Consider the following 22,968-nt stretch of genomic DNA (forward strand, 5'->3'; position numbering starts at 1 on the left):
CATTTTTGTGTTTGCTTATAGTTTTTGTAGCTTCACATACACTTGATTACAGACACCTCTAATTTTCATAGACCTCTTAGTGCCAGCCTGGTCACTGATTGCATTGTAATAAAGTACTATTTTTTTCTATACCCTTCCTAACTATAAAAACAATAGAATTTCTTCTTTGTTTTTTATGTTCTAATAAATGATGTGCCTGAAAGTGTCTGATCTCAGTCCATCTCTATTCAGTGGTCCCTAAAATGTCAATTTTTGTTGTTTCATTTCACTTTTTCATTGTACTGAGATTTCCTACGTTCATACTTTTTACAGTCAAGGTTTCTATTATAGTTTTATTTTTGCAGCTTTGGATTTTATCTTCTGCATGGCAGCTAGATGCCCTGAAAGCTTTAATCTAGCCACATTATAAATACCCTTATTACTCTGAAAGATCCTTACATCTTCCTCAGTATCATGTTGAGTATCATTAGATCTGAAGTTTAGTTAGTTTAGTTTAGTTTATTTAATTTATAGACCGCCCCCTCTCCCCGTAGGGACTCGGGGCGGTGTACAGACCATTCATAATCAAAACAACAGAAAATAACATAAGACATAGAGCAAAACAACACACAACACACTGTCTGTATATAAAATCCCAAAACCAATTTAAATACTTAAAAAACAATTTAAAACCCGTTTAAAACCCCAATATAAAATTTAAAAAGCCATCCAGGAAGGTTTGTAATAGATGTTAAATACAGTTACGATTATAATTATAATTAGGCCAGACCAGCTACTCGAAACAGGTGGGTCTTGAGTTTCTTGCGGAAGGAGGGGAGATCAGAGGTGGTTCTAATATCGGGGGGGGGAGGTCGTTCCAGAGGGTTGGGCCCATCACAGAGAAGGCCCTACTCCTAGGCACCGCCCGCCCGCACTGTTTAGCGGATGGTACCCGGAGGAGGCCCTCTCTGTGAGAGCGGATTGGTCGCAGGGATGTATGGGGTAGAATGCGATCCCGCAAATAACTAGGTCCTGAGCCATGGAGCGCTTTGAAGATGACGATCAACACATTGAAACGCACCCGAAAGGCCACAGGTAGCCAGTGCAGCTCGCGCAGGAAAGGTGTTACATGGGAGTACCTAGTACTCCCCATAATAACCCGCGCGGCTGCATTCTGGACCAGCTGGAGCCTTCGGGTGCATCTCAAGGGGAGCCCCATGTAGAAAGCATTACAGTAATCAAGGCGAGAAGTCACTAGGGCATGGGTGACTGTGCAAAGGGCGTCCCGCTCCAGTAAGGGACACAATTGGCGCATCAGGCAAACCTGGTGGAACGCCCCCCTAGCCACGGCCGTCACATGATCATCTAGCGACAGCCGGGAATCTAGGAGGACGCCCAAATTGCGTACCCTATCCACTGGGGGCAGTTGTTCCCCCCCAATGGCCAGAGATGGAACACATTGGCTAAAGCGGGGCGCCGGTAGCCACAGCCACTCCGTCTTGGAAGGGTTGTCCTGTCCTGAAGGCCCTGTCATCCAGCACTATTGTATGTCATCAATCATTATATATTTTCCATCCATGTGAGTTTTTTTTCTAAAGATACAGGAGTGTTTTCTCACACAGTATGTATGTCTTTGCCATTGTCACTACATTGATCTTCTGCCTCCAGAATCTTCCTGTGTCAATTCTGCCAAATGTAGGTGCCTGCTTGCTTTTGCCTTGGATAACCCTACTGGGAATTCCCAACTCCTGACATTTTTTACTTATCCCTCCCAGGAACACCACTGCCACCATCATGAGGCAGCACAGCAGGATTGGGGGGATGATATAAATTACCATTTAATAAATTAAATGCATGAATAAATAAAATAGATATTCTGCTTCCAGAACAAGTCAGTGATATTTATTTCTTTATTTATATCTTATTTTTCTTTCAAAGCTACACTCATGGTTTCTTCCTCCTATTTTCTCCCAAAACAACTGTTTTAGAAAAACATGCAAGCCTCATTATATATTATACTCTAATATATATTTGGGATCATGAGTGTATGTATACACCTTAACTGCCAATTTTTTTCACACTAAAAATTATTCTGAGCTCATTCTACACATATACCCATATGTACACACATACAGCCTTGTCTTTCACATAAAAAAATTAAAATATGGAAAATATAGAAAAATACCTGAAAAATATAGTGGAAAAGTGTTCATATAAATGAGTTTTTCAGTGAACAGTATTGCCAAATAGAGAGAAAAAGAATCATTTCAAATCCCTATGTAAGGGCTCCTCTCCTAACTTAAGAAAGTGAAGATTCTTGCAACGGAGTATTTCAAAAGGAACCTTTTATTAAGTAGAATGGCAACCATTGAATTCAAAGCAATATCTGAATCCCCTTAGGCAATGCAAGTAGAATTAAAGCAGTAGAGACCCCTCCCATTAGTTAGAATGCAGATTTTAGCCAATACACAAGTGTGAAGATGTTTCCTTTATCAACTGCCCTGAGAGCCAAATAAACATACATTTCCATGGCTATCTTCCGTTAGACATTAAAGTGCAACGTCCCAGATGGCCATAAACATTCCCCCAAAAGGTGAGGGGATCTCAAGGCACTTCGGCACCAGGAAACCAGTTGTAAAATATCAGTTGTCACAGGCACTGCTAATAAATCGACTCCAAGGCCCCCATCCTCCCAATTGAATGGAAGCATCACTTTTAGGGCTCTGATACCCTACCCCAAAAAGAAAATGCCCACCTGAGCAACCCATTCTCACCTTTCCTTTTGGCAGTGAAAATCCACATCCTCACATCTGGAAAAGGCAGAGCATAATCAAGCACTAACTTAGATTTCTTTGGACTAGAGCTCATATTATGGAGTATATTGGAGGTTCACTCCTTATTGGTCTTTTTCCCACATCTTTTAAAGCTATTGATTCAATGCTGTCTTATTTAACTTTATTTTAAAACTATTTTATCTTGGAAAGTGCCCAGAGCCCAGAATTGACAACATGAAGAACAGCTGCATGATTTGGAGAATTAGAGGTGACATGATAGTAATATTCCAGTATTTGAGGGGCTGCCACAAAGAAGAGTGGGCCAAATTATTCTCCAAAGCACCAGAGGGCAAGACAAGAAACAATGGTTGGAAACTAATCAAATAGAAAAGCAACTTCGAATTAAGGAGAAACTTCCTAACAGTGAGGACAATTAATCTGTGGAACAGCTTGCCTTTGGAAATTGTGGGTGCTCCATCACTAGAGATTTGTAAGGAGACACTAGACAGTCGCTTATCTGAAATGGTATAGGTTTTCCTGCTTGAGCAGGGGGCTTGACTAGAAGACCTCCAAGGTTCCTTCCAGCTCCATTCCATTCTAGTGCGTATATTTTTTCTTTAAAAAACCCAAAACAAGCAAATAATGTGAATATCAAGATGGAAAGAATAATTCTCTGATCCCAAAACATGTTGGTCCCTAAGATGGAAATTTCCAATAGTGGTCTCTGTGAAACTAAAATACTAATTATGATTAAAATTATTAACATTTTATTTGTCTTTTTGGTCCACTGCTTAGGCATGGCTTCTTCTCCTGTCTTAAGACCAGTTATGGTTTATTTGTATGTTTTCTCAGGAAAAGGTCATGTTGTATAGGAGAGAATTTTCCTGGAAAAACAAATGCTTCTTTATTGTTCCAAGAGCAGGGTGAACCAGGACATGCATGTCAGGGAGACAGAAAGACTCCATTCCTGTCTATTTTTCATCCAGTGGGAATAGGAGGCGCTGAAGTCTTTGCAGTTACAATACATTCTGGAATGATATCATGGTAGGAAAGATTCCTCCCCCCACACTTTTCTCCTCATTCCATTGGGATGATGATATTGAAGCTTTCTAACTTTTCTTAATTAAAATTTGAAGACAAGCCAAATGAAAACATTTGGGAGTGGTTAGGAACTCTGGCCAAAATAGGGGATTAGTTGAAGAGGAAAGAAACACATCTGCAGTGAAAAGAAGCAGAGTCCATGGACAGCAGTGAGTGGAGAGGGTTGTGTCCCAAAAACAGAGGATGATTTTTGTAGGAAATGATGCAGATAATTAACAACAAAAATCAGAAAATAAATGGATAGGAGATAAGGATGGAAAAGAACTCAAATTATTTGGTTTTCAGATAGAACAGCTGAGCAGTTGAGAAGCGAGATTAAGGAACCTTCAGTTGCTGCTGTACATCAGTGAGTGAAAGGGAAGGATATGTAAGATGTACGTAAGTAACTTCCATTTATTGTCTTTCTTTCTCACTTTGCAGGGATGGTGGCCTGTGGAACTCAGATGTTGCTGTGCCTCCTGGTTATTGTTGTCCTACCATCTGGTGAGTAATGTAACACTGGCAAAGTACTTCTTCTGATCCACATTAAATTTGTGTTAGCCAATGATGTGTATGTGTGTGCGTGCGTGCGTGCGTATGTATGTATGCATGTATTTAATTCGACTACCTCCAGAGGCAAGATTTGTAGAATTACTAAACTACAGATTATGGAGCAGCTGTCTTTCCTTTTCTCTTTAGTGTATTTTCTATGGTAGGAAAAATGATGGATTGAAAGATTGGAAAATCCACGTGGACTATTATATCATCTCTCCACTTCCCTGCACAAAATGTGAAGGAGGCAAAATGTTTACACAGCCTGAGCCTTACCTGCAAGAGCCCCAATCTTCCTTAGATAAACTTGTGAGCTTATATAGTGTGTGTTCATACCAAATCAGAGAAGCCACCCTACAACTCAGTATATTGTGCAAATGAATTATCAGTTACTATTTATTTTGTTACATACGGAAATGAAACAATCAGCAGTTATTCAGATTTCAAGAAAAAAGCTCTCTTTGTTATTTGCATCTTACAAATGATATACATTAACTTCTCCCAACAGATTCTGTAGGGAAAAGGAATCTAGTGGCAACTGAGTTGGGGTCCTGCGTGGCTGTGAACTTGTATCTTTACATTATAACTGTGGCTGAGTTCACAAGTTAAGTTTGTCATAATGTGCCTTGTTTGATTTGACTTAGTACTTTGTGTAAGCCATGATATTGTGGTTTATAAAACATGCTTAATGCATTAACAAGCTTGTTATCCCAATGCTAGGTTATTCAAAAATCATAGTAAATAAACCATGGTTTAATATTATGTGTAAATCTTCCTTGTGTTGTCTCTATTGCTTCACTCATGGTCTCAGATATTAATGATTATATCCATAGACCTACTTTAAATTAACTGTATATGAGCTTTCAGTATAATATTTATTTTAAGCATTTTTTTTCTAAGGAATCATTGAGACCTGTTCTATGGGATGGCTGGAAATTTCAAACAGAAAATGCTTAGATTTATCACCCAGTAACAACTCTAATTATTCATGCAAGAACATATGATGATTAAACTGATATAAAACAATATATAGCTGTGGTTTTTGTTTGTCCCTGAATTCTCATCAGAATTCTGCTTTATAATTTCACCCTATACAGGATGAGTAGTGCCTACACATGCCCATCAAAATGTCTTTTCTGAGGAGTAATAGTTTCCAGGATATCTTTGCTGAATTCATATTTTGTTTTTGTTTTTTTGGAGCTGCGAATTCTTTGGTGTTTTTAATAAATATTTATTTTTAAAAGTGTAGATTATGACATTTGAGCTGGGGAAAAAGCACACCGGCAGATAGTCCAAAGAAATTATAGCACCCCAGAACCTACAAGCCTGCTTCTATTGGCCAAATATGAACATTTCAAATTGCTCCCACCTCTGCTTCTATTCAGTATTGAGCCACATCACCTAACACAAAATTGTTGCACAATTCAAAATTTGCTTTTTCTTCAGAATTCAACATAAATATGGGGACTTTTATGTTTGGCAACTATTACTGAGATAGGGAGAAGAGAGTTAGCTATTTTACTCTGCAGTAATGCTAACTTTGATTAGAGAAATTTATTCTCATAAGTATATGGCCATCAAACATTTATTAACAAGAAAATTATGTCTTTTGCATCATTGTATATTGTGGTCATGATCCTTGACCACTTTCCTTCTTTTGCAAGTATCAAAGTGGAGAGAACTAACACATCTTCCCACTATGCTTTTCCCCTCATAAAATGAGCAAGCGCATCCTCCTCCTTACATATATTTTAATGTAAAGAAAAAATAAATTATAAGATCCAGTCCAGTCTATCTATGTCATATCTAGCTTTAACTGTGATATTTTCTAGGTATCTTGGAATAGATGTTGTTCCTTGCAGCTCCGTGAACCAAATCCTACAGTTTACCTTGAAAGTTAAACTATACAAAATTAATGTAGTTCTATAACCCAAAAAGTAGGGGAAAGGAACCATGGCTTTTTTGTAACAATTATTTTATGTTTATGTATACAAATAAGAAATAACTTTTTTCTTTCTATTTAGAGTGGCTTTTGCTGGGAGTTGTTGCTCAAACAACAACAGGTACATTTTGATTGATTTTGTAGTAATGCTTAAGTTGATGTGTGACTGTATGAAAATTCTGACCTAGTTTTATACATAATATATTAACTTGTTTGATATAATGTAGATATTTTGATATAGTGACCAAGGCATCAAGCTAGAAATCTAGAGACTAGGAGTATTTGTCCTGCTGGAGGCACAAATCCAGCTGGGTGATCTTAGGTCAGTCACTTTCTCCCAGCCCCAGGAAAGAGGCAATGGCAAAGCCATTTCTGAAAAAGTTGCCAAGAAAGCTTCAGGCACTAATCTAGGCAATCACCAGGAATCAAGACTGCCTCAAAGACACACACACACACACACACCACACTTTAAAAAAAAATGATTCAAATAACTGAATCCTTCATTCTGAAGAATTATGGGTTTGGCTTCATTGTAAATCCATAGATTCGTTCGGAGCTGAGAGTTGAAAATAGGGGCAGCTACTCTATATTCTCTTGTACTATCTGTTCTGTTTTCTACAATTCATACAGTTGGAGGTCTGAACTGAAGTTGGTCAAACTGTTAAAGATGAAAGCTTTTCCCTAGCAATTGAATTTTGGGTTGAAAATTGCTACTAAATTTCTGATTTCAATCAGGCTTAGCTGGAGGATGATCTCATTTTTTTCTCTCCAGGTTTCATAATTCATTTCTTAATCCACTTTATCCTCTTGTAACTGCACTGCATAGCTTAATGATTCAAGTGATTAAAAGCTTTGTTCTCTTTTTCATTTTTCTGAATTGTTATTCACAAATTGTGGTTAAGGTCACTTATTCTTTTAACAGCCTGCCCAAAGGCATATTTGCAATGCAAATCTTTACATCACTTATATCATAGGTTCTTCCAAAGGGTCTTGGCATACATGGTTTGGGGAAGATATCAATTCCTCTCTTGCTCCACTCCTTTTTTCTTTTAATTTCTTCCTTTCCTGCTGTCTTTATTTATTCTATTTTTCTCATTCAGACCAGGAGTCACTTGCAATACAAAAGCATGAATATTCTAGATATATTTCAGAATTTAAAAAGTAGAGCTTTCCTAAGGGCAATAAAATGAAAATGGGAATAAGATTTCATCAGCACATCTGACTTACCTCTAAATATGCTAACGTGCTAGTCAGATGTTCATTACTGTCACTGCTGTATTATTGCATACTGTGCAACAGATGACTCCAAGCCCATTGCCTCTTGTTTCAGGGCCTCTGGAATCACACACAGATCCAGACAATGACTTAGGTGAGTTCTTCCTATTTTTTTCTACATCCATGGTAAGCATCAGGACTGACTCATGTACTGCATTTACTACATGTATGGCTTCCAAAGTATGCAGTTTAACAAGATTACAGAATAACAGAGTTGGAAGGACCTTGAAAATCTTCTAGTCCAACTCCCTGCAAAGCAGAAGATCCTACCATTCCAGATAAGTGGCTGTCCAATCTCTTCTTAAAAGCCTCCAGTGATGAAGATTCAAGTTTAATGAAGTCTGGGTCACTCATGCCTGCATCTTCCCCTATACCTGCCAGTTATTCAAGTGGAGCTCTGTTTTGAAGATCTGGCCTTGACAGAATCATCAGCTCAACTTACAAATGAGAAGTGCTGGAGAGGCAGTGTGGTACATCAAAAGAGCACAACTCTGACTAATCTCTTTCCTAGGTCTGTCACTTGTTCACCAGGATACTTTAAAAAAAATCTTACCTATAACCCAGTTAAAAATAGTTGACAGTTTGTGAAAAGAGGTTACTCAGTTTGATGCTCCAGTGTACAACACAACTGCCCACTTCCCAAATGCCTGTTATTTGTTACACTATAGACAAACTCTCCTTTCTGGGGCTGGCTGTTATAGATGACGGGGGGGGGGGGGGTGAGCAATGCTTTGCGCTGCTTCATCATTAATCCCCCACCCCCATTGTGCTTGCCAGCCACCAGTTGTCCTAATAACAGATTCCATGACAAGCTCACAGAGATGACTTATGGTGCAGTGAATGGCCACATCCACACACCTCTTTTGCTATACTGTTTTGTCCATACTGCTTAGCATGCAACTTTCTAATAACTGTGATTGATAGTTTCCTCAGCTGAAATTCCAGCTCTGCCGAATGGACAACAATCTGGTTACTCCATATATTGCATTTTTTAAACCACAGAAACAACTTTAAGGTCTGAGTATTTTTTGCTGCCAGCTAGTTGCCATCCAAATAGTAGCCACTATGCAGCTGCTGAAGAGCTGCAGTTTGAGAAATGGAGATCAATTGTGAAGGTTTTAGCAGGAGCTGTAAACTCTAAAAACATCAGTTCAGGTCTGAGGAATTGGGATGAGGTTTCCCTAAGAAGGCAAGCTATACAAACTTGATAGAAAACCTTTTGGGCTCAGCGTGTCAAAAATTCAGAAAATTCCAGCTTGACTCTGCTGGCGTGTCACCCAGTACCCCTGAACAAAAGAGAAACAATTCTCTATCTCCCCTCACCTCCATCTAGGCCATCTTGAAAAATGGTACTTGGCAGTGCTGAAATTGTGCCTGAAGAGGGGCTCAAGCCTCAATTTCACCACTAGTGCCACAGCTGAACCCCCTGCCCCAAAAAACCACCTTATACTGTTCCCAAGGGAAGTGATTCATGGGGAATGGCATGATTGTCCACAGCCCAGTGCTCTCAAGAACCTGCCATGTACTGCTTATCTTTAGACCTTGTCCTTTCCTGTTGACATACCTCTCTGGCCTACCCTAGGCTGCTATTGGTGGCATGAGACCTTCGTTGAAGTGGTTTCAGAGAATGCTCTTCTGTGACCCCTTCAGCCTCTGGAAATGAGGCAAATCATGCCCCATTCTTGCGTAATTTTTGGAGGCTCTCAAGATTGCTCCAGAGTAGATCCATTCTCTTGAGGTCTCTACAGCCTCGGAAAATCACATAAGAACAGGACATGCTTTTGAGAATGGTATTGTTGGGAGTTAGTGAACACTTGTGTGTCATCCAAAATGTTATTGCATGGTATCTTTGACATGTTTGTTATAGGTTCATCATCACTACTATAGGAGCACAACAAATGAATCCTTCTAATCCTACATTTGTTAAGCCTGGCACATGCAGCACACATAGGGTCAATTCCAAAGTCTACAGATGATCCAGTTGACCAATCTATATAAAAAAGAATATAGAAGTGCCAGCTCTCCCCTGCAGCCAAAATAGGCCTGAGAATCAGATTGAAGAGATTGCCCCATGGGAATTCAGCCACAAAATTGTCAGTACCAAAGTGACACTCTGATGCACAACAAAATATCATTTCCAGTGTGTAGCACTTTAAGCTGCCCTTGCACTGTCTCAACTGTGGTAGAGTTTGAGATATATGTGGTTGCATGCTCAGGAAATGATTAAAAGGTCATTCCTATGTCTGGGCAAAAGGTCTGTGTAGGTTTCTCAGAAAGATAGTCAGGCAAAAACTGAAGCTCCCCTCACTTCACCACACTGCCACCACAAGGCATCTATCACTTTTAGTCAGTCAGAACCTGAAACAAATTTTAACAAATACAGTAGTTAAACCTGCTGACCTGCCCATCTGTCAACTCCCCTCTCCCCTCTGTCCAGCGCCAGTACATAATAAGGAAGAATAACTGTAGGGTGTTTTCCTGCTGCCTGTTGTCATCTAGTGGGAGAAGAGGAACAAAGCTAGGGTAACTCGTCAATTCACATTTAGGTTATGAATTTAGACTTTGAACATGAAACGTTATTTCTACATTTGAAATTTAAATTAAACACATTAATTTAGAATATGTTATCTCTATGGTATAGAAATATACATTGAATATCTGTGAAATCACCTTAAAATATAATATATAGCCCAGCTTTCGCATTGATTTCTAGATTTAACTCTCTAGTCTTCCTCCAACTGAGGTCCATTCCCGGTGATATTATGGATGCATCCACCTGGTTCACTGAGCTGACAATATTTGAAGTGAATAGCATTTTATATCGATAAGAATTTAATGTAATTTTAATCTTAATTAATTAATTTAATTTGAATTATTTTACTTACTTAAATTAATTAATTGATTAAATTATAAATTTAATTACTTTTACTTACTTAATTTTAATTAATTTAATTTTAATTAATTTTAATAATAAACTTCCATATAATTAATAATTAAATGTAATTTTACTAATATCCCAGGCAAGGTTACCCAGTTGCAAAATATCCTCAGCAGTTTGTGCTGCTAAATATTCATTGTATTTTGTTTGAACTGATTGATAAATAACATTGAGATGCTTACTATATTTTTCCATTATAAACTGAATAATCAATAAATATTTAAATATTTGGCAGGATTCTTTCAGTTTTGGCATTTGTTTTAATGTATTTGATTTATTTGCCCCCCAAAAAGTCTCCCTCAAAATGAGGTCCCTTCCTGGTGTTATTATGGATGCATCCACCTGGCTCACTGAGCTGACAGCATTTGAAGTAAATAGCATTTTATATCAATATGAATTTAATTTTATAATTCTCCCTTTTTTGTTCCAGTTGATATTCGTCCAACATCTCCTGGTAAGTTTATTTTTATCACTTCTTCCTTGGTATCCCATGAAAGTCATATGATTTTCCTTCTAAAGCTGAAGTATCCCTCTCCCTCCCTCCCTCCCCCCCTCTCTCTCCTACATCTATGTATCATCTGTCTGTCTGTCTGCTTCTGTTTGCCTGCCTGCCTGCCTATGTCTTATCATCTCAACAAGTGACATTGGGCAGTTTCTTGAACAAAAATGACTTGTGGCAATTCAAACATTTATTCTATAATTTAATAGGGTATGTTTAATTCATCTACCTTTTTTAAAGGAAACACATCATTTACTAGTTATGTTTATAACATTTTTGTTACAAAAATTATCGTTACATAAAAATAAAATCAGCATGTTCGGATGCCTAAGAATAGCTAACAATGGCAACAATATCCCTGTAAGTTCAATATGGGGTGATCAGAGTGAAATTTTATTTTAACTTTCTCTAAAATCAGTTTGGAACAAAATTTGCCATTTCTTTCCAAATACATTACAAATACGATATCGACAGGAAGGGCAATTTGTGGTTCTAATCTTCAAAAGAGTAAAAAAAATGGATTCAGGAAACTACAGACCAATCAGCTTGACATAAATAGCCAGGAAAATCCTGGTAATGGTCATTAAGCAGAGTATTTATGAGCACCTAGAAATAAATAGGATGATTCCTAAAAGGCTTTTGTTTTATTATGTCTTGGTTAAAAAACAAATCACGCCAGACAAACCTTATTGCTTTCTTTGATAAAGTGACTAAATCAGTGAAATGCTGTGAATGTACTATACTTAGACTTCAGTAAGGCATTTGCAAAGTAGGCCAACAGTCTATTCTTGGTCAGCTAGAAAAATGTGGGATAAATAGCATCACCACCTGATGGATTTTTAACTGGCTGACCAACCACATTCAGTGTGTAGTCATCAATGGAATTATATCTACATGGAGGGAAGTATGCAGGGGGGTAACTCTGGTTCTGTTTTAGGGATAGTGCTCTTCAATATCATTTATGATGTGAGGGTAGAAGAAGAGCACATCAAATTTGTAGATGACATCAAGTTGGGGGGAATTGCTAACACTTTGGAAGATAGAGTGAAGATTCAGAAGGGTCTTGACATCTTGAGCGTTGGACCCTAACTAACAAGCAGTGACGTGCAGTCAGGGGAGGCAGGGGAGGCACAGCCTCACCACTTTCATCATGAAAAGGAAAAAAATGTAAACGGGAAAAGGCGAGTGCTGAGGCGAGGCTAGCTAGCTGCTGCCTCACTGTGAATGATTGCCTGTTTAAAAAAGCCTCTAAAAAGCGCCCTCTACTATGAGGCAGGAGAACTGCATGCCTCATCTAGTCTGACTTTTTAGGCTTTTTATTATCGCTCGAGCAGAGTTAAGCGAGGGTTAAAAGCCTAAAAAATCCTGAGGTAGTAGAGGCACGCAGTTCTCCTGAAGTCTGAATTTAACAAAGAAGTGAGTCTATAGTTTTTGGTTAGCATCAGATCAGAGTTCTCCTTATGGATAAGTGTAATATTTGCTTCTTCCCACGATGCCGGCATCTTTGCCTCTTTTAATACTGAACTGAAAATGTCTAATAGTATTGGCCCTAGAAGGTCTTGCAGCTCTTTATATATTTCAGATGGTAATCCATCAGGACCTGACGTTTTATTATTTTTTGCCTTTTTATTGTTTTTGTCAACTCTAACAAGGTTATGTCTTTGTTCAACATATACTACAGACCAATCATCTTGAGATCAATAGCCAGGAAAATCCTGGTAATGATCATTAAGCAGAGTATTTATGAGCACCTAGAAATGAACAGGATGATTCCTAAAATGGTTTTGTTATGTTATGTGTTTGTTAAAAACAGATCATGCCAAACAAACCTTATTGCCTTCTTTGATAAAGTGACTAAATTAGTGAAATGCTTGGTTATCTTTTTCAGGATCTTCCCAGGTATTGGTCTCATGCTGCTTGGTCTGTAGTTTCCAGGATCTACAACCCCCCCCCCCTTTTTTTTTTTGAAGATGCCTCCACTCAGTATTTGTTTGTTTTATTTAAAATAAACTTTTGTTCGTTTTAAGTAACAGGTTACAATTTCAGCGTGCAAATAAAAATCACACTTGTGTAAATTGGTTCCAGTTTATTTAAACATGGTGGATTGCAAATATTTAATGCGATTGTAATATTATCTGGCAACCATTTTTGAGGCATTTTTATGTGATTGAGATCATTTATTGGAATTGTGGTTTGCTCCCAGAATGCCGTGAAGAGCAGTTTCCTTGCACACGTCTGTACTCTGTTCACAAGCCTGTGAAGCAGTGCATCAGTTATTTGTGTGTCACAAGGTAGGAGAAAAATCTAAGCATATTATTTGTTAAGAAAAAATAACATACTGTTTTAGATTAAATTATGAAAAGTAGGTTTGATGCTATTTTGTGTTGCATGGTAGTTTTGGCAAATTAGTGAATCTGATTGTTTTTAATTCCTATGAACAAAATAATGAGGTAACAAGAAAGAGTTAATGGGATATTGTTGATAGGCAAAATTCTTCTCCCAAACATATACCATTTTTAAAAGAACTTAGGTAGAACTGGCTGTTCATTTTTATGTAGACATTTTCTGCAGATATAAGTCTTAAAGGTTTGCTATCCCTACACTCCAAAGTTCAAATTGTTCATTTTTCAACAGTTAAGATGGGTGAGATATTAACTGTATCTTCGTACACACACACACACACACACTGAAAGCTCTGAATATGAAGTTGATTTTTTATTATCTTGAGAAATGGTTTTAAAATTAAAAATTGCTGAACTGATTCCCTTTATTGAATCTGTAAATCTAGGTAAATTGTTATAGCTTATAAAAAATAGGGATCTGAGGCAAAGAATGGAGCTAAGCATTAGGATTTAATTGTAACTGAGGTCAAGTATTCAACTGATTGCTTAAGCACCTGCATAGAGAACTGTTTTGTGCATTTAGTTCTTCTCTCTGCTTCCTGAGTCTTCATATGTTTACCTGGAAGTCTGAAGCAAAACTGTACTTTCCTTTGCTCAAATGCCAGTATATCCTTGCATGATCCAGTAGCCAAACACAGAAGGGTCCCAGATTGGGTGGAGAACTTCTATTGAAAGTCTGGAAACTGGGAGATAAAGGGATGGGATTGTGTGAATGGACTTCTTCTTTACCTTCTGCATATCCAACTCAATTCAGTTCACTCTTAGCCCCAATACAGAACAGAACAGAATAGAGTAGAATAGAATAACACAGCTGGAAGGGACCTTGGAGGTCTTCTAATCCAACCCCCTGCTTGGGCAGACAACCTTACACCACTTCAGACAAATGGTTATCCAACATCTTCTTTAAAATTTCCAGTGTTGGAGCATTCACAACTTCTGGAGGCAAGTTGTTCCACTGATTAATTGTTCTGTCAGGAAATTTCTCCTTAGTTCTAAGTTGCTTCTCTCCTTGATTACTTTCCACCCATTGCTTCTTGTCCTACCCTCAGGTGCTTTGGAGAATAGCTTGACTCCCTCATCTTTGTGGCGTCCCCTGAAATATTGGAACACAGCTAACATGTCTCTCCTAGTCCCTCTTTTCATTAAACTAGACATACCCAGTTCCTGTAACCAGTCTTCATATGTCTTAGCCTCCAGCAGTCCCCTAATCATCTTTGTTGTTCTTCTCTGCACTTTTTCTAGAGTCTCAACACCTTTTTACATCATGGCAACCAAAACTAGATACAGTATTCCAAGTGATTGGAATTTGATTGACCCCCCCCTCCCCTCCCTACCTGCCCACCCACCTGCCTCCCCTCTCCTATATTCTGTGTTAGCTCAGCTGATTCGTGTGGCAGAGTGGATTCCCATGCCTCAGCTGAGCTAAGAAACAGCTGATGGTCAGTCTTAGTCTCATTTGCCCTAAGCAGAAGTAAGAAATAGCTGATGGTCAATGTTTGTGTGTGGCGGAATGTCACCTTAAGCTCTGGGTCTCCGAGGGAATCTCTCTCTTGTCTGCACCTTTTCCAAGACTGCTCGGCTCACTTCAATTGGACTTTTTTGCTTTTGTTTCAATGCCCGAGAATACCTTATGTGTTTTTGCAACATCCCATTTGCTTTTCGTGGTTTAGTGTGTGTGTGTTCTTAAAGAGCTTTCACTGCTTGGAGCTTTGCAAGCTGAGTGACTGTATGCTCTGGGTTTCTTTGCAAAGAGGCGTCAGAAGATTTAACTTGGTGCCCCTCCACCCGGGCGAAGCTCCCATATTTTTATCATATCTTTACCATATTTTTAACACCAGAAAAGCAAGCAAACACAATAGAATAATAAACCAACACTTCTTGCTGTTTTTCCTTTCCCTCAAGCAGCAGGGGAAAGTCTAAGGAGCTTAACTAGATGTCTGGGCATTCAGCCAAGAGCACTTATCACCTGGTAAAGTGTTGCAAGGCTGGATAAACAAACAGGCTCAGCGTTCACCCTGAAGAAAGCCACCGAGAACTCAGACAATATAGAGTCTATAAATGATAGAAATTCCCTGCCTCGGAGGGGATTATTTCCAAAAAATAGAAATCAGGTAGCCACAGGAACTCTTGGCCTTGCCCCCGATAGGATTATCTCCCAAAATAGAAACTGGACAAAAGAGGTACCTCTTGAGGCAGGAAGGGAAGCCCTGGACAGATATCTAACACAATATTGCAAAGGATGATCATGTGACCATGGGACATTGCAATGTCATAATTTCAAGCTGGTTGCCAAACCCCCAGATCCTGATCACATGACTGGGGATGCTGCAACTATGAACTTACCTTTTGTAAGTCCCTCTTGTTCAGTACTTTATAACTTTGAATGAATAAACATTAAGCAAAGACTACATGTATATGAATAACCTAACTGGAATTTTCTAATGAATAATGGTAAGTTAAAGCACTTTGGATGCTATATATTATTTAACATGCTTTGAAAGAAAATTGTAATTCAATGAAGCATATCTTTTTAAAATGATGGCCTATGTTACATATAAAGTAATATACTAAAATGTTTATGGGCCTCGCTGAAATAGAAAGAGGTGAAAAAATGTCAGATAATGAGATATTCTATTGGAAAAATATGGGGAAGATACTTTTTTGCTTTATACTTTATATTATATTATTTTTTATACTTTATATTATTATTTTGTACATGGTTTTTAGCTTGCTGTCTGTACACCGCCCCGAGTCCCCTCGGGGAGAGGGGGCGGTCTATAAATTCAATAAATTCAAATTCAATTCAAATTCAAATAGAAAGAACTATCAATTCACATTGGCCCAGGGTAGAAAAAAATGTATAAAACTAGACTCATGTAGAAATTTAGACTCGAGACCCCAGAAGACCACCTTGCAAGGCAGGAATGCTGAAGTCACTTTTGCTGTCACTGTATTGCCTTCCTGTAATAAAACCTGCTTTTCGGTAGCTTGCTGTCTTCGAATCTTTCATCATTGGCTTCTCCCACTAGAATGGACCAGAAAATCCTTCCAACAGAGGCATTGTGCTATGCTGAGTTGGTTTGATCTCTTGGGGTTTTTTTTAATGGTTTTCTCAGCACTTCCTCAATGTGCTGGATCTTTGGTTTGTTTTGCTGGAAGGGTGAGTTAGAATTGTCTCTTCTCCCCCACCTTCCTTTCCTTTCTTTCTTAGAAGCAGAAAATCACAGGACTAATCTAGAAGGGAATCACTGTGCTGAACCATAGAAAAGTGCAGCTGGTGATCAGTCACCCTCTTTCTGCTTCTCCAGGTCTTTGATTGGGGGTTTCCTCTGGAGCAAAAGCAAAGAGCCTCTTCCAGTGAAGATTTCTCTGTGTCTTCTAATTTTCTCCCAGAGCAGAACAAAAAAGTCTCTTCCTGTGAAGGCTTTTTGTTAATTGTTAATTAAAAAGTTAATTGTTTTTAAAAAACTTTTAGGGGTAGGGGTTCAGGGGTTGGGGGTGGGTGGGTCAGGTCAGGAGCGATGAGAGAGCCAGGTCTTCAGGTGTGGTCGCGAGCAGAAGGAGCGGAAGGGAGGAGGAGGGGGAGGATATCGTTCCTCTACAGGGCTCGCTGATTTCAACGGTCGTAGGGAGGGGCAGATACGAGGACAGATTAAGAACTCATAGTCGGTTGGGAGACCGTGGATGCTGGTTACACCCGGTCGCTCGTACCAACCCCCGCGTTCTAGGTGGTCAGGAGCTGCAGACCCAGGACCTGAGGCTGTTGCTATGCAATGCGAGGTCCGTCGTTAATAAGGCCCCCCTCATCTATGATCTAATTTTGGAGGGGGAGCCGGACCTCGCGGGAATAACGGAGACCTGGCTGGGCCACGAGGGAGGTTTACCCCTCGTGGAAATGTGCCCACCAGACTACCTAGCATTTCACCAGCCCCGGGCCCAGGGAAGGGGTGGTGGGGTAGCAGCGATTATCCGGGAGGATTTAGAGCCAAGGGAGTCCACTGTGCCACAGATGTCCGGGTGTGAATCCCTTGTTGTGAAATGGGGCCCTGGGAGACAGTTGGGCCTGCTGATAGTATACCTGGCTCCTCGCTATACATCAGCGGCCCTGCCTGAACTCCTCGAGCTGATCGCATCGGTGGCGGTTGAGACCCCCAAACTCTTAGTGATGGGGGATTTTAACCTGCCATCGGTGGGAGAAGCATCCGAGGGGGTTCGGGAGTTCATGGCTTCCATGACAGCCATGGACCTGACTCAATTGATTCAGGGCCCGACACACGAGGGAGGACACACCCTGGACCTTGTTTTTGTCTCTGGCCAGTGGTTGAGTGATCTGGGAGGAGGGGACTTAACCATCACTCCCCTGTCATGGTCAGATCACTCACTCCTCCGACTCGACTTCCCTGGTGCTACCCCCCGCTGCGGGGAGGCGGAACCTGGAAACACTAGATGGTTCCGCCCCAGGCGCCTGATGGAACCAGATAGGTTCCAGACGGAGCTTGGGCCACCTCCTGCAACCCTGACCTGCCCCCGGGTAGAGGACCTGGTGGTCGCGTGGAATAATGCGACTACCGGGGCCTTGAACCGGGTGGCGCCTTTGCGGCCTCTCTGGCGGCAACGATCCACCCTGGCCCCTTGGTTTACCGAGGAGCTAAGGGTGATGAAACGCCGCAAGAGATGCCTAGAGAGTCGTTGGAGATCCACCCGTTCCGAGTTTGACCGAACACAGGTACAAGCCCATTTAAGGACGTACCTTGTGGCATTGAGAGTGGCCAAACGTCAATATTGTGCCGCTCTCATTGCATCCGCAGAGAACCGCCCTGCCGCCCTGTTTCGGGTGTCCCGCTCCCTCTTGTTTCAGAGGCCGCGGGAGGCCCCTTTACAGGGTAGGGCAGAGGAGTTTGGGAAATACCTGCAGGATAAAATCGCTCAAATCCGGAAGGATTGGGTCCCTGTCAGTGGTCCTATGGAGACGTCCGTGGCGAGTCTTGAGACATCGATCTGGGAGGAGTTTGACTTGGTTGCCATCGAGGATTTGGACAGAATGCGTGGACGACTGCGACCCACCACATGTTTATTGGACCCGTGCCCCTCCTGGCTTGTACTGGCATCCTGGGAGGTTACACGTGACTGGCTCCTGGGCCTAGTGAACGCTTCGCTGAGTGAGGGGTCTCTCCCGGCCTCTTTGAAAGAGGCGGTGGTGAGACCCTTGCTCAAGAAGCCTTCCCTGGACCCTATGGAGCTGGCCAATTATCGTCCTGTCTCCAACCTTCCCTTCTTGGCGAAGGTTGTAGAGAGTGTGGTGGCTTATCAGTTTCCACGACATCTGGAGGAAGATGATTATCTAGATCCACGCCAGTCCGGCTTCCGTCCCGGGCACAGCACGGAGACGGCCTTGGTCGCGTTGGTAGATGATCTCTGGAGGGCCAGAGATAGGGGTTGTTCCTCTATCCTGGTCCTATTAGACCTCTCGGCGGCTTTTGATACCATCGACCATGGTATCCTGTTGCGCCGACTGGAGGGGCTGGGGGTCCGGGGCACCGTTTTGCGGTGGTTCGGCTCCTACCTTTCCGGTCGGACGCAACGTGGGTTGGCAGGGGAGCAGAGGTCGACCCTAAGCCCCCTTACGTGTGGGGTGCCACAGGGGTCGGTCCTCTCGCCACTCCTGTTCAACACATATATGAAGCCGTTGGGTGAGATCATCCGTGGTTTTGGGGTGGGATATCATCTGTACGCTGATGATACTCAGCTGTACATTTCCACCCCGAACCACCCCAACGAGGCCGTCGAAGTGATGTCCCGGTGTGTGGAAGCCGTACGGGTCTGGATGGATGACAACCGACTCAAACTCAACCCCTCCAAGACGGAGTGGCTGTGGGTACCGGCTCCCCGGTTCAGCCAATTAATTCCATCCTTGGCCATCGGGGGCGTTCAACTTGCCCCCGTGGAGCGGGCGCGCAATTTGGGCGTCCTCCTGGATGCCCGGCTGTCCATGGATGACCATGTGACAGCCGTGGCAAGGGGGGCGTTCCACCAGGTTCGCCTGGTGTGCCAATTGCGCCCCCTACTGGACCGGGACGCCTTACACACAGTCACTCATGCGTTGGTGATGTCTCGCCTGGACTACTGTAGCGCTCTCTACATGGGGCTTCCCTTGAAATGCACCCGGAGGCTACAGTTGGTCCAGAACGCAGCCGCGCGGGTAATTATGGGGAGTACTAGGTACTCCCATGTGACACCTTTCCTGCGCGAGCTGCACTGGCTTCCTGTGGTCTATCGGGTGCGTTTCAAGGTTTTGATAACTATCTTTAAAGCGCTCCATGGCTCAGGACCTAGTTACTTGCGGGATCGTATTCTGCCCCATACATCCCTGCGACCAATTCGCTCGCACAGAGAGGGACTCCTCCAGGTGCCGTCCACCAGACAGTGTCGAGGGGCGGCGCCTAGGAGTAGAGCCTTCTCTTTGGCGGGCCCAGCCCTGTGGAATGACCTCCCTCCAGATATTAGGACTACGTCTGACCTCCGCTCCTTCCGAGTTAAGCTCAAGACCCACCTATTCCAAGTAGCTGGCCTGGCTCAACCATGATCTAACTATATTGCTCCTGACGGGTTTTTATTAGTGTAATTTAATTGAATTTATTTATTGGGGTTTTTAAATATTGTGATTTTTAATTGTTTTTTATCTATCAGCCTACCTCCTCCTTGTATACGTCTTATATACGTCTTTGTTATATGTATGTCCTGTCCAGATATGTATTTTATATGTTTTATTGTACGCCGCCCCGAGTCCTTCGGGAGAGGGTGCGGCTAAGAAATAAATATTCTATTCTATTCTATTCTATTTTCCAGTTCTTTATTCTGATTTTCTCCTGGAGCAAAAGAAAGCCCTTTCTAGTGAAATCTTCCATGTGTATTTATTCTGATTTTCCTCTGGACTGGAGCAAAATCATCTAGTGGCAACCCCACATTTATTTTACTCCATGTGCGGCCCACCCACTATTTAATTTACCACTTTTGTCTGTCCCTCTTTACCAAACTGTATACTTGTCTTCGCCCTCCCCCCTCCCTCCCCCCCTCTATCTCAAACACACACACACAGAGGTCCATGGTATAATACTGTCTTCAATGAAACCAATCCCTGGTGCCAGAAAGGTTGAGGACCTCTGAATTAGAGCATGCAGGGTCCCTAAAGGGGAGCCCTTTTAATTATGTATTAATAGAAGAGCAACTAACTTAGCTCTGATCCTAAATGCTAAAGCTGTTGCACATAAAAAACAGAAGAGCTCTGATTAACTATCACAGCCACATTTTGGATCTGAATGGAGGATCTGGGAAAGGTGTCAGAATAACATTTAGAAGGGACTTTGGAGGGGACCCTATACCATTTCAGAGAAATGGCTGTCCAGTCTTTTCTTAAAAACCTCCAGTGATCAAACACCCAGAACCTCTGGAGACAAGCAGTTCCACTGGTTAATTGTTTTCACTGTCAGGAAGTTTCTCCTTAGTTTTAGGTTGCTTCTCTCTTTGTTCAGTTTCCATCCATTTGTTCTTGTTTTGCCTTCTGCTTCTTTGGAAAATACATTCCCCCTCTTCTTTGTGGCAGCCCCTTAAGAGCCTGTTGCCTATCACACTCTTGGCCAAAGCATGTGAGGCATTTCCTCCTTTCAGTTGTCCATGAAAGTACATCTATAGTATGTAGATAATAAAGTAAAAAAAAAAAAAAAGCCCAACAACATATTTAGATAACTATAGATACTGTATTTTTCAGAATATAAGACGCACCGGAGTATAAGATGCACCAAGGTTTTGAAGAGGCAAATTTTTAAAAAAGTAGGTAGATAGCTAAGAGGGAGAGAGGGAGAGAAAGAAAGAGGAATACGGTAGGTAGGTAGGTAGGTAGGTAGGTAGGTAGGTAGGTAGGTAGGTAGGTAGGTAGGTACGAACGAAGGAAGGAAGGAAGGAAGGAAGGAAGGAAGGAAGGAAGGAAGGAAGGAAGGAAGGTAGATAAAGGGATAGAGAGAGAGAGAAAGAGAGAGAGAAATACAGTAAGTAGGTAGGTAGGGAGAGAGTGTGTGTAGGTAGGTAGGTAGAGGGATAGAGAGAGAGAAATAGAAAGAGAGAGAGAGAGAAATACAGTAGATAGGTAGGGGGAGAGAGAGTAGGTAGGTAGGTAGAGGGGTAGAGAGAGAGAGAGAAATACAGTAGGTAGGTAGGGAGAGAGAGTGTGTGTGTAGGTAGGTAGGTAGGTAGGTAGGTAGATAGGTAGGTAGGCAGAGGGATAGAGAGAGAAAAATAGAAGGAGAGAGAGAATTACAATAGATAGGTAGGGGGAGAGAGAGTAGGTAGGTAGGTGGGTAGGTAGAGGGATAGAGAGAGAGAGAAAGAAATACAGTAGGTAGGTAGGGAGAGAGAGTGTGTAGGTAGGTAGGTAGGTAGGTAGGTAGGTAGGTAGGTAGAGGGATAGAGAGAGAGAGAGAAATACAGTAGGTAGGTAGGGAGAGAGTGTGTGTGTGTGTGTAGGTAGGTAGGTAGGTAGGTAGGTAGGTAGGTAGGTAGGTAGGTAGAGGGATAGAGAGAGAGGGATAGAGTCTGTGTCATTTGAACAGTTCTCAGGACTTGACCTTGGTGGGTAACTGTTCTCAGGCAGCAGAAGGCTCTTGTGCATCTCTTAGCCCTCCCCCACTCTATGCATTTACCAACCCCCACCCATTTCTGTTTTGCAAACTATGAGCTGAAATCAGGTGCAGGCAATAATGAAGCGAGTCAGCTTTGACATGCCAACCACTCTCTGCTAGCTGCCACCCCCTTTTTCACACGGGATCTCCTGACAATGAGGTGGGAGAGGGAGAAAGGGGCAGCTGCTAGCAGAGAAGGGAGAGTGCAAGTTTAATGCTTCTGAGACGAGGGGAGCTTGAAAGCATCTGGGTCTCACCCAGCCTCTCTTCCTCTTGCAGCCACATGTGGTGCTGCTGCCATTCCAGAAGGCTGTCTCGGGAGCAAGGGGGAACAAAGAAGCCAGCCGGCAGGCTGAAGGTTCATTCGCTTGCTTTGCAGCACCTCGTTGATTAATTGGATGGAAACTGCAGAGGCCCCTTGTAAGCCAAATGGCATGACTTTGAACTGGAGACTACCAAGGGGGCAGTTGAACATGGATTGTCTGCCTTAAGGGGCCTGATGGTCCCCGGCTGGCCTTCTGGCTTCACAGGAGGGGGGGGGGGTAGCAGTCCAATGCCTAGGGTTAACTTTCAGGAGCCATACTCCGACTTTATGGTGGGTGCCCATTTGTCCAGCAATGCAAGCTCCAAGATGATTGATTCATTAATTTTCGGCACTATGATGAATCTGAGAAGTTCATGATGGCACCCTATCTGCAACCTCACCAACTCAGTGATTAGCTTGGCCGGGGTCCCTCCAATTAACATCCCATCAACTTGCTCAAAATGGATGGGATGGGCTAAGGGTCTTGTGCATATGCCCAGCTGCTCTACAATGGACATGCTAATTAAGTACTGGGTGCAGCCCATGTCAAC

The 22,968-nt window shown here is 41.9% G+C and overlaps 1 protein-coding gene across 1 annotated transcript in view; it reads left to right on the forward strand.

The window, feature by feature from the left end:
• Positions 1-4,015: 4,015 nt before the first annotated feature.
• Positions 4,016-22,968, forward strand: part of MFAP5 (microfibril associated protein 5) — a 33,587-nt gene continuing 14,634 nt past the window's right edge. Inside the window, exons 1-6 of the mRNA XM_081945706.1 lie at positions 4,016-4,200; positions 4,275-4,337; positions 6,410-6,448; positions 7,658-7,696; positions 10,971-10,994; positions 13,243-13,330. Of these exons, the coding sequence (XP_081801832.1) occupies positions 4,277-4,337; positions 6,410-6,448; positions 7,658-7,696; positions 10,971-10,994; positions 13,243-13,330 (251 nt within the window). The 5' untranslated portion in view covers positions 4,016-4,200; positions 4,275-4,276. The remainder of the gene's footprint in view (positions 4,201-4,274; positions 4,338-6,409; positions 6,449-7,657; positions 7,697-10,970; positions 10,995-13,242; positions 13,331-22,968) is intronic.

Source organism: Natrix helvetica (genome assembly GCF_964273705.1).
Source record: "Natrix helvetica genome assembly, chromosome: 2".
In the NCBI taxonomy this organism is placed as follows: domain Eukaryota; kingdom Metazoa; phylum Chordata; class Lepidosauria; order Squamata; family Natricidae; genus Natrix; species Natrix helvetica.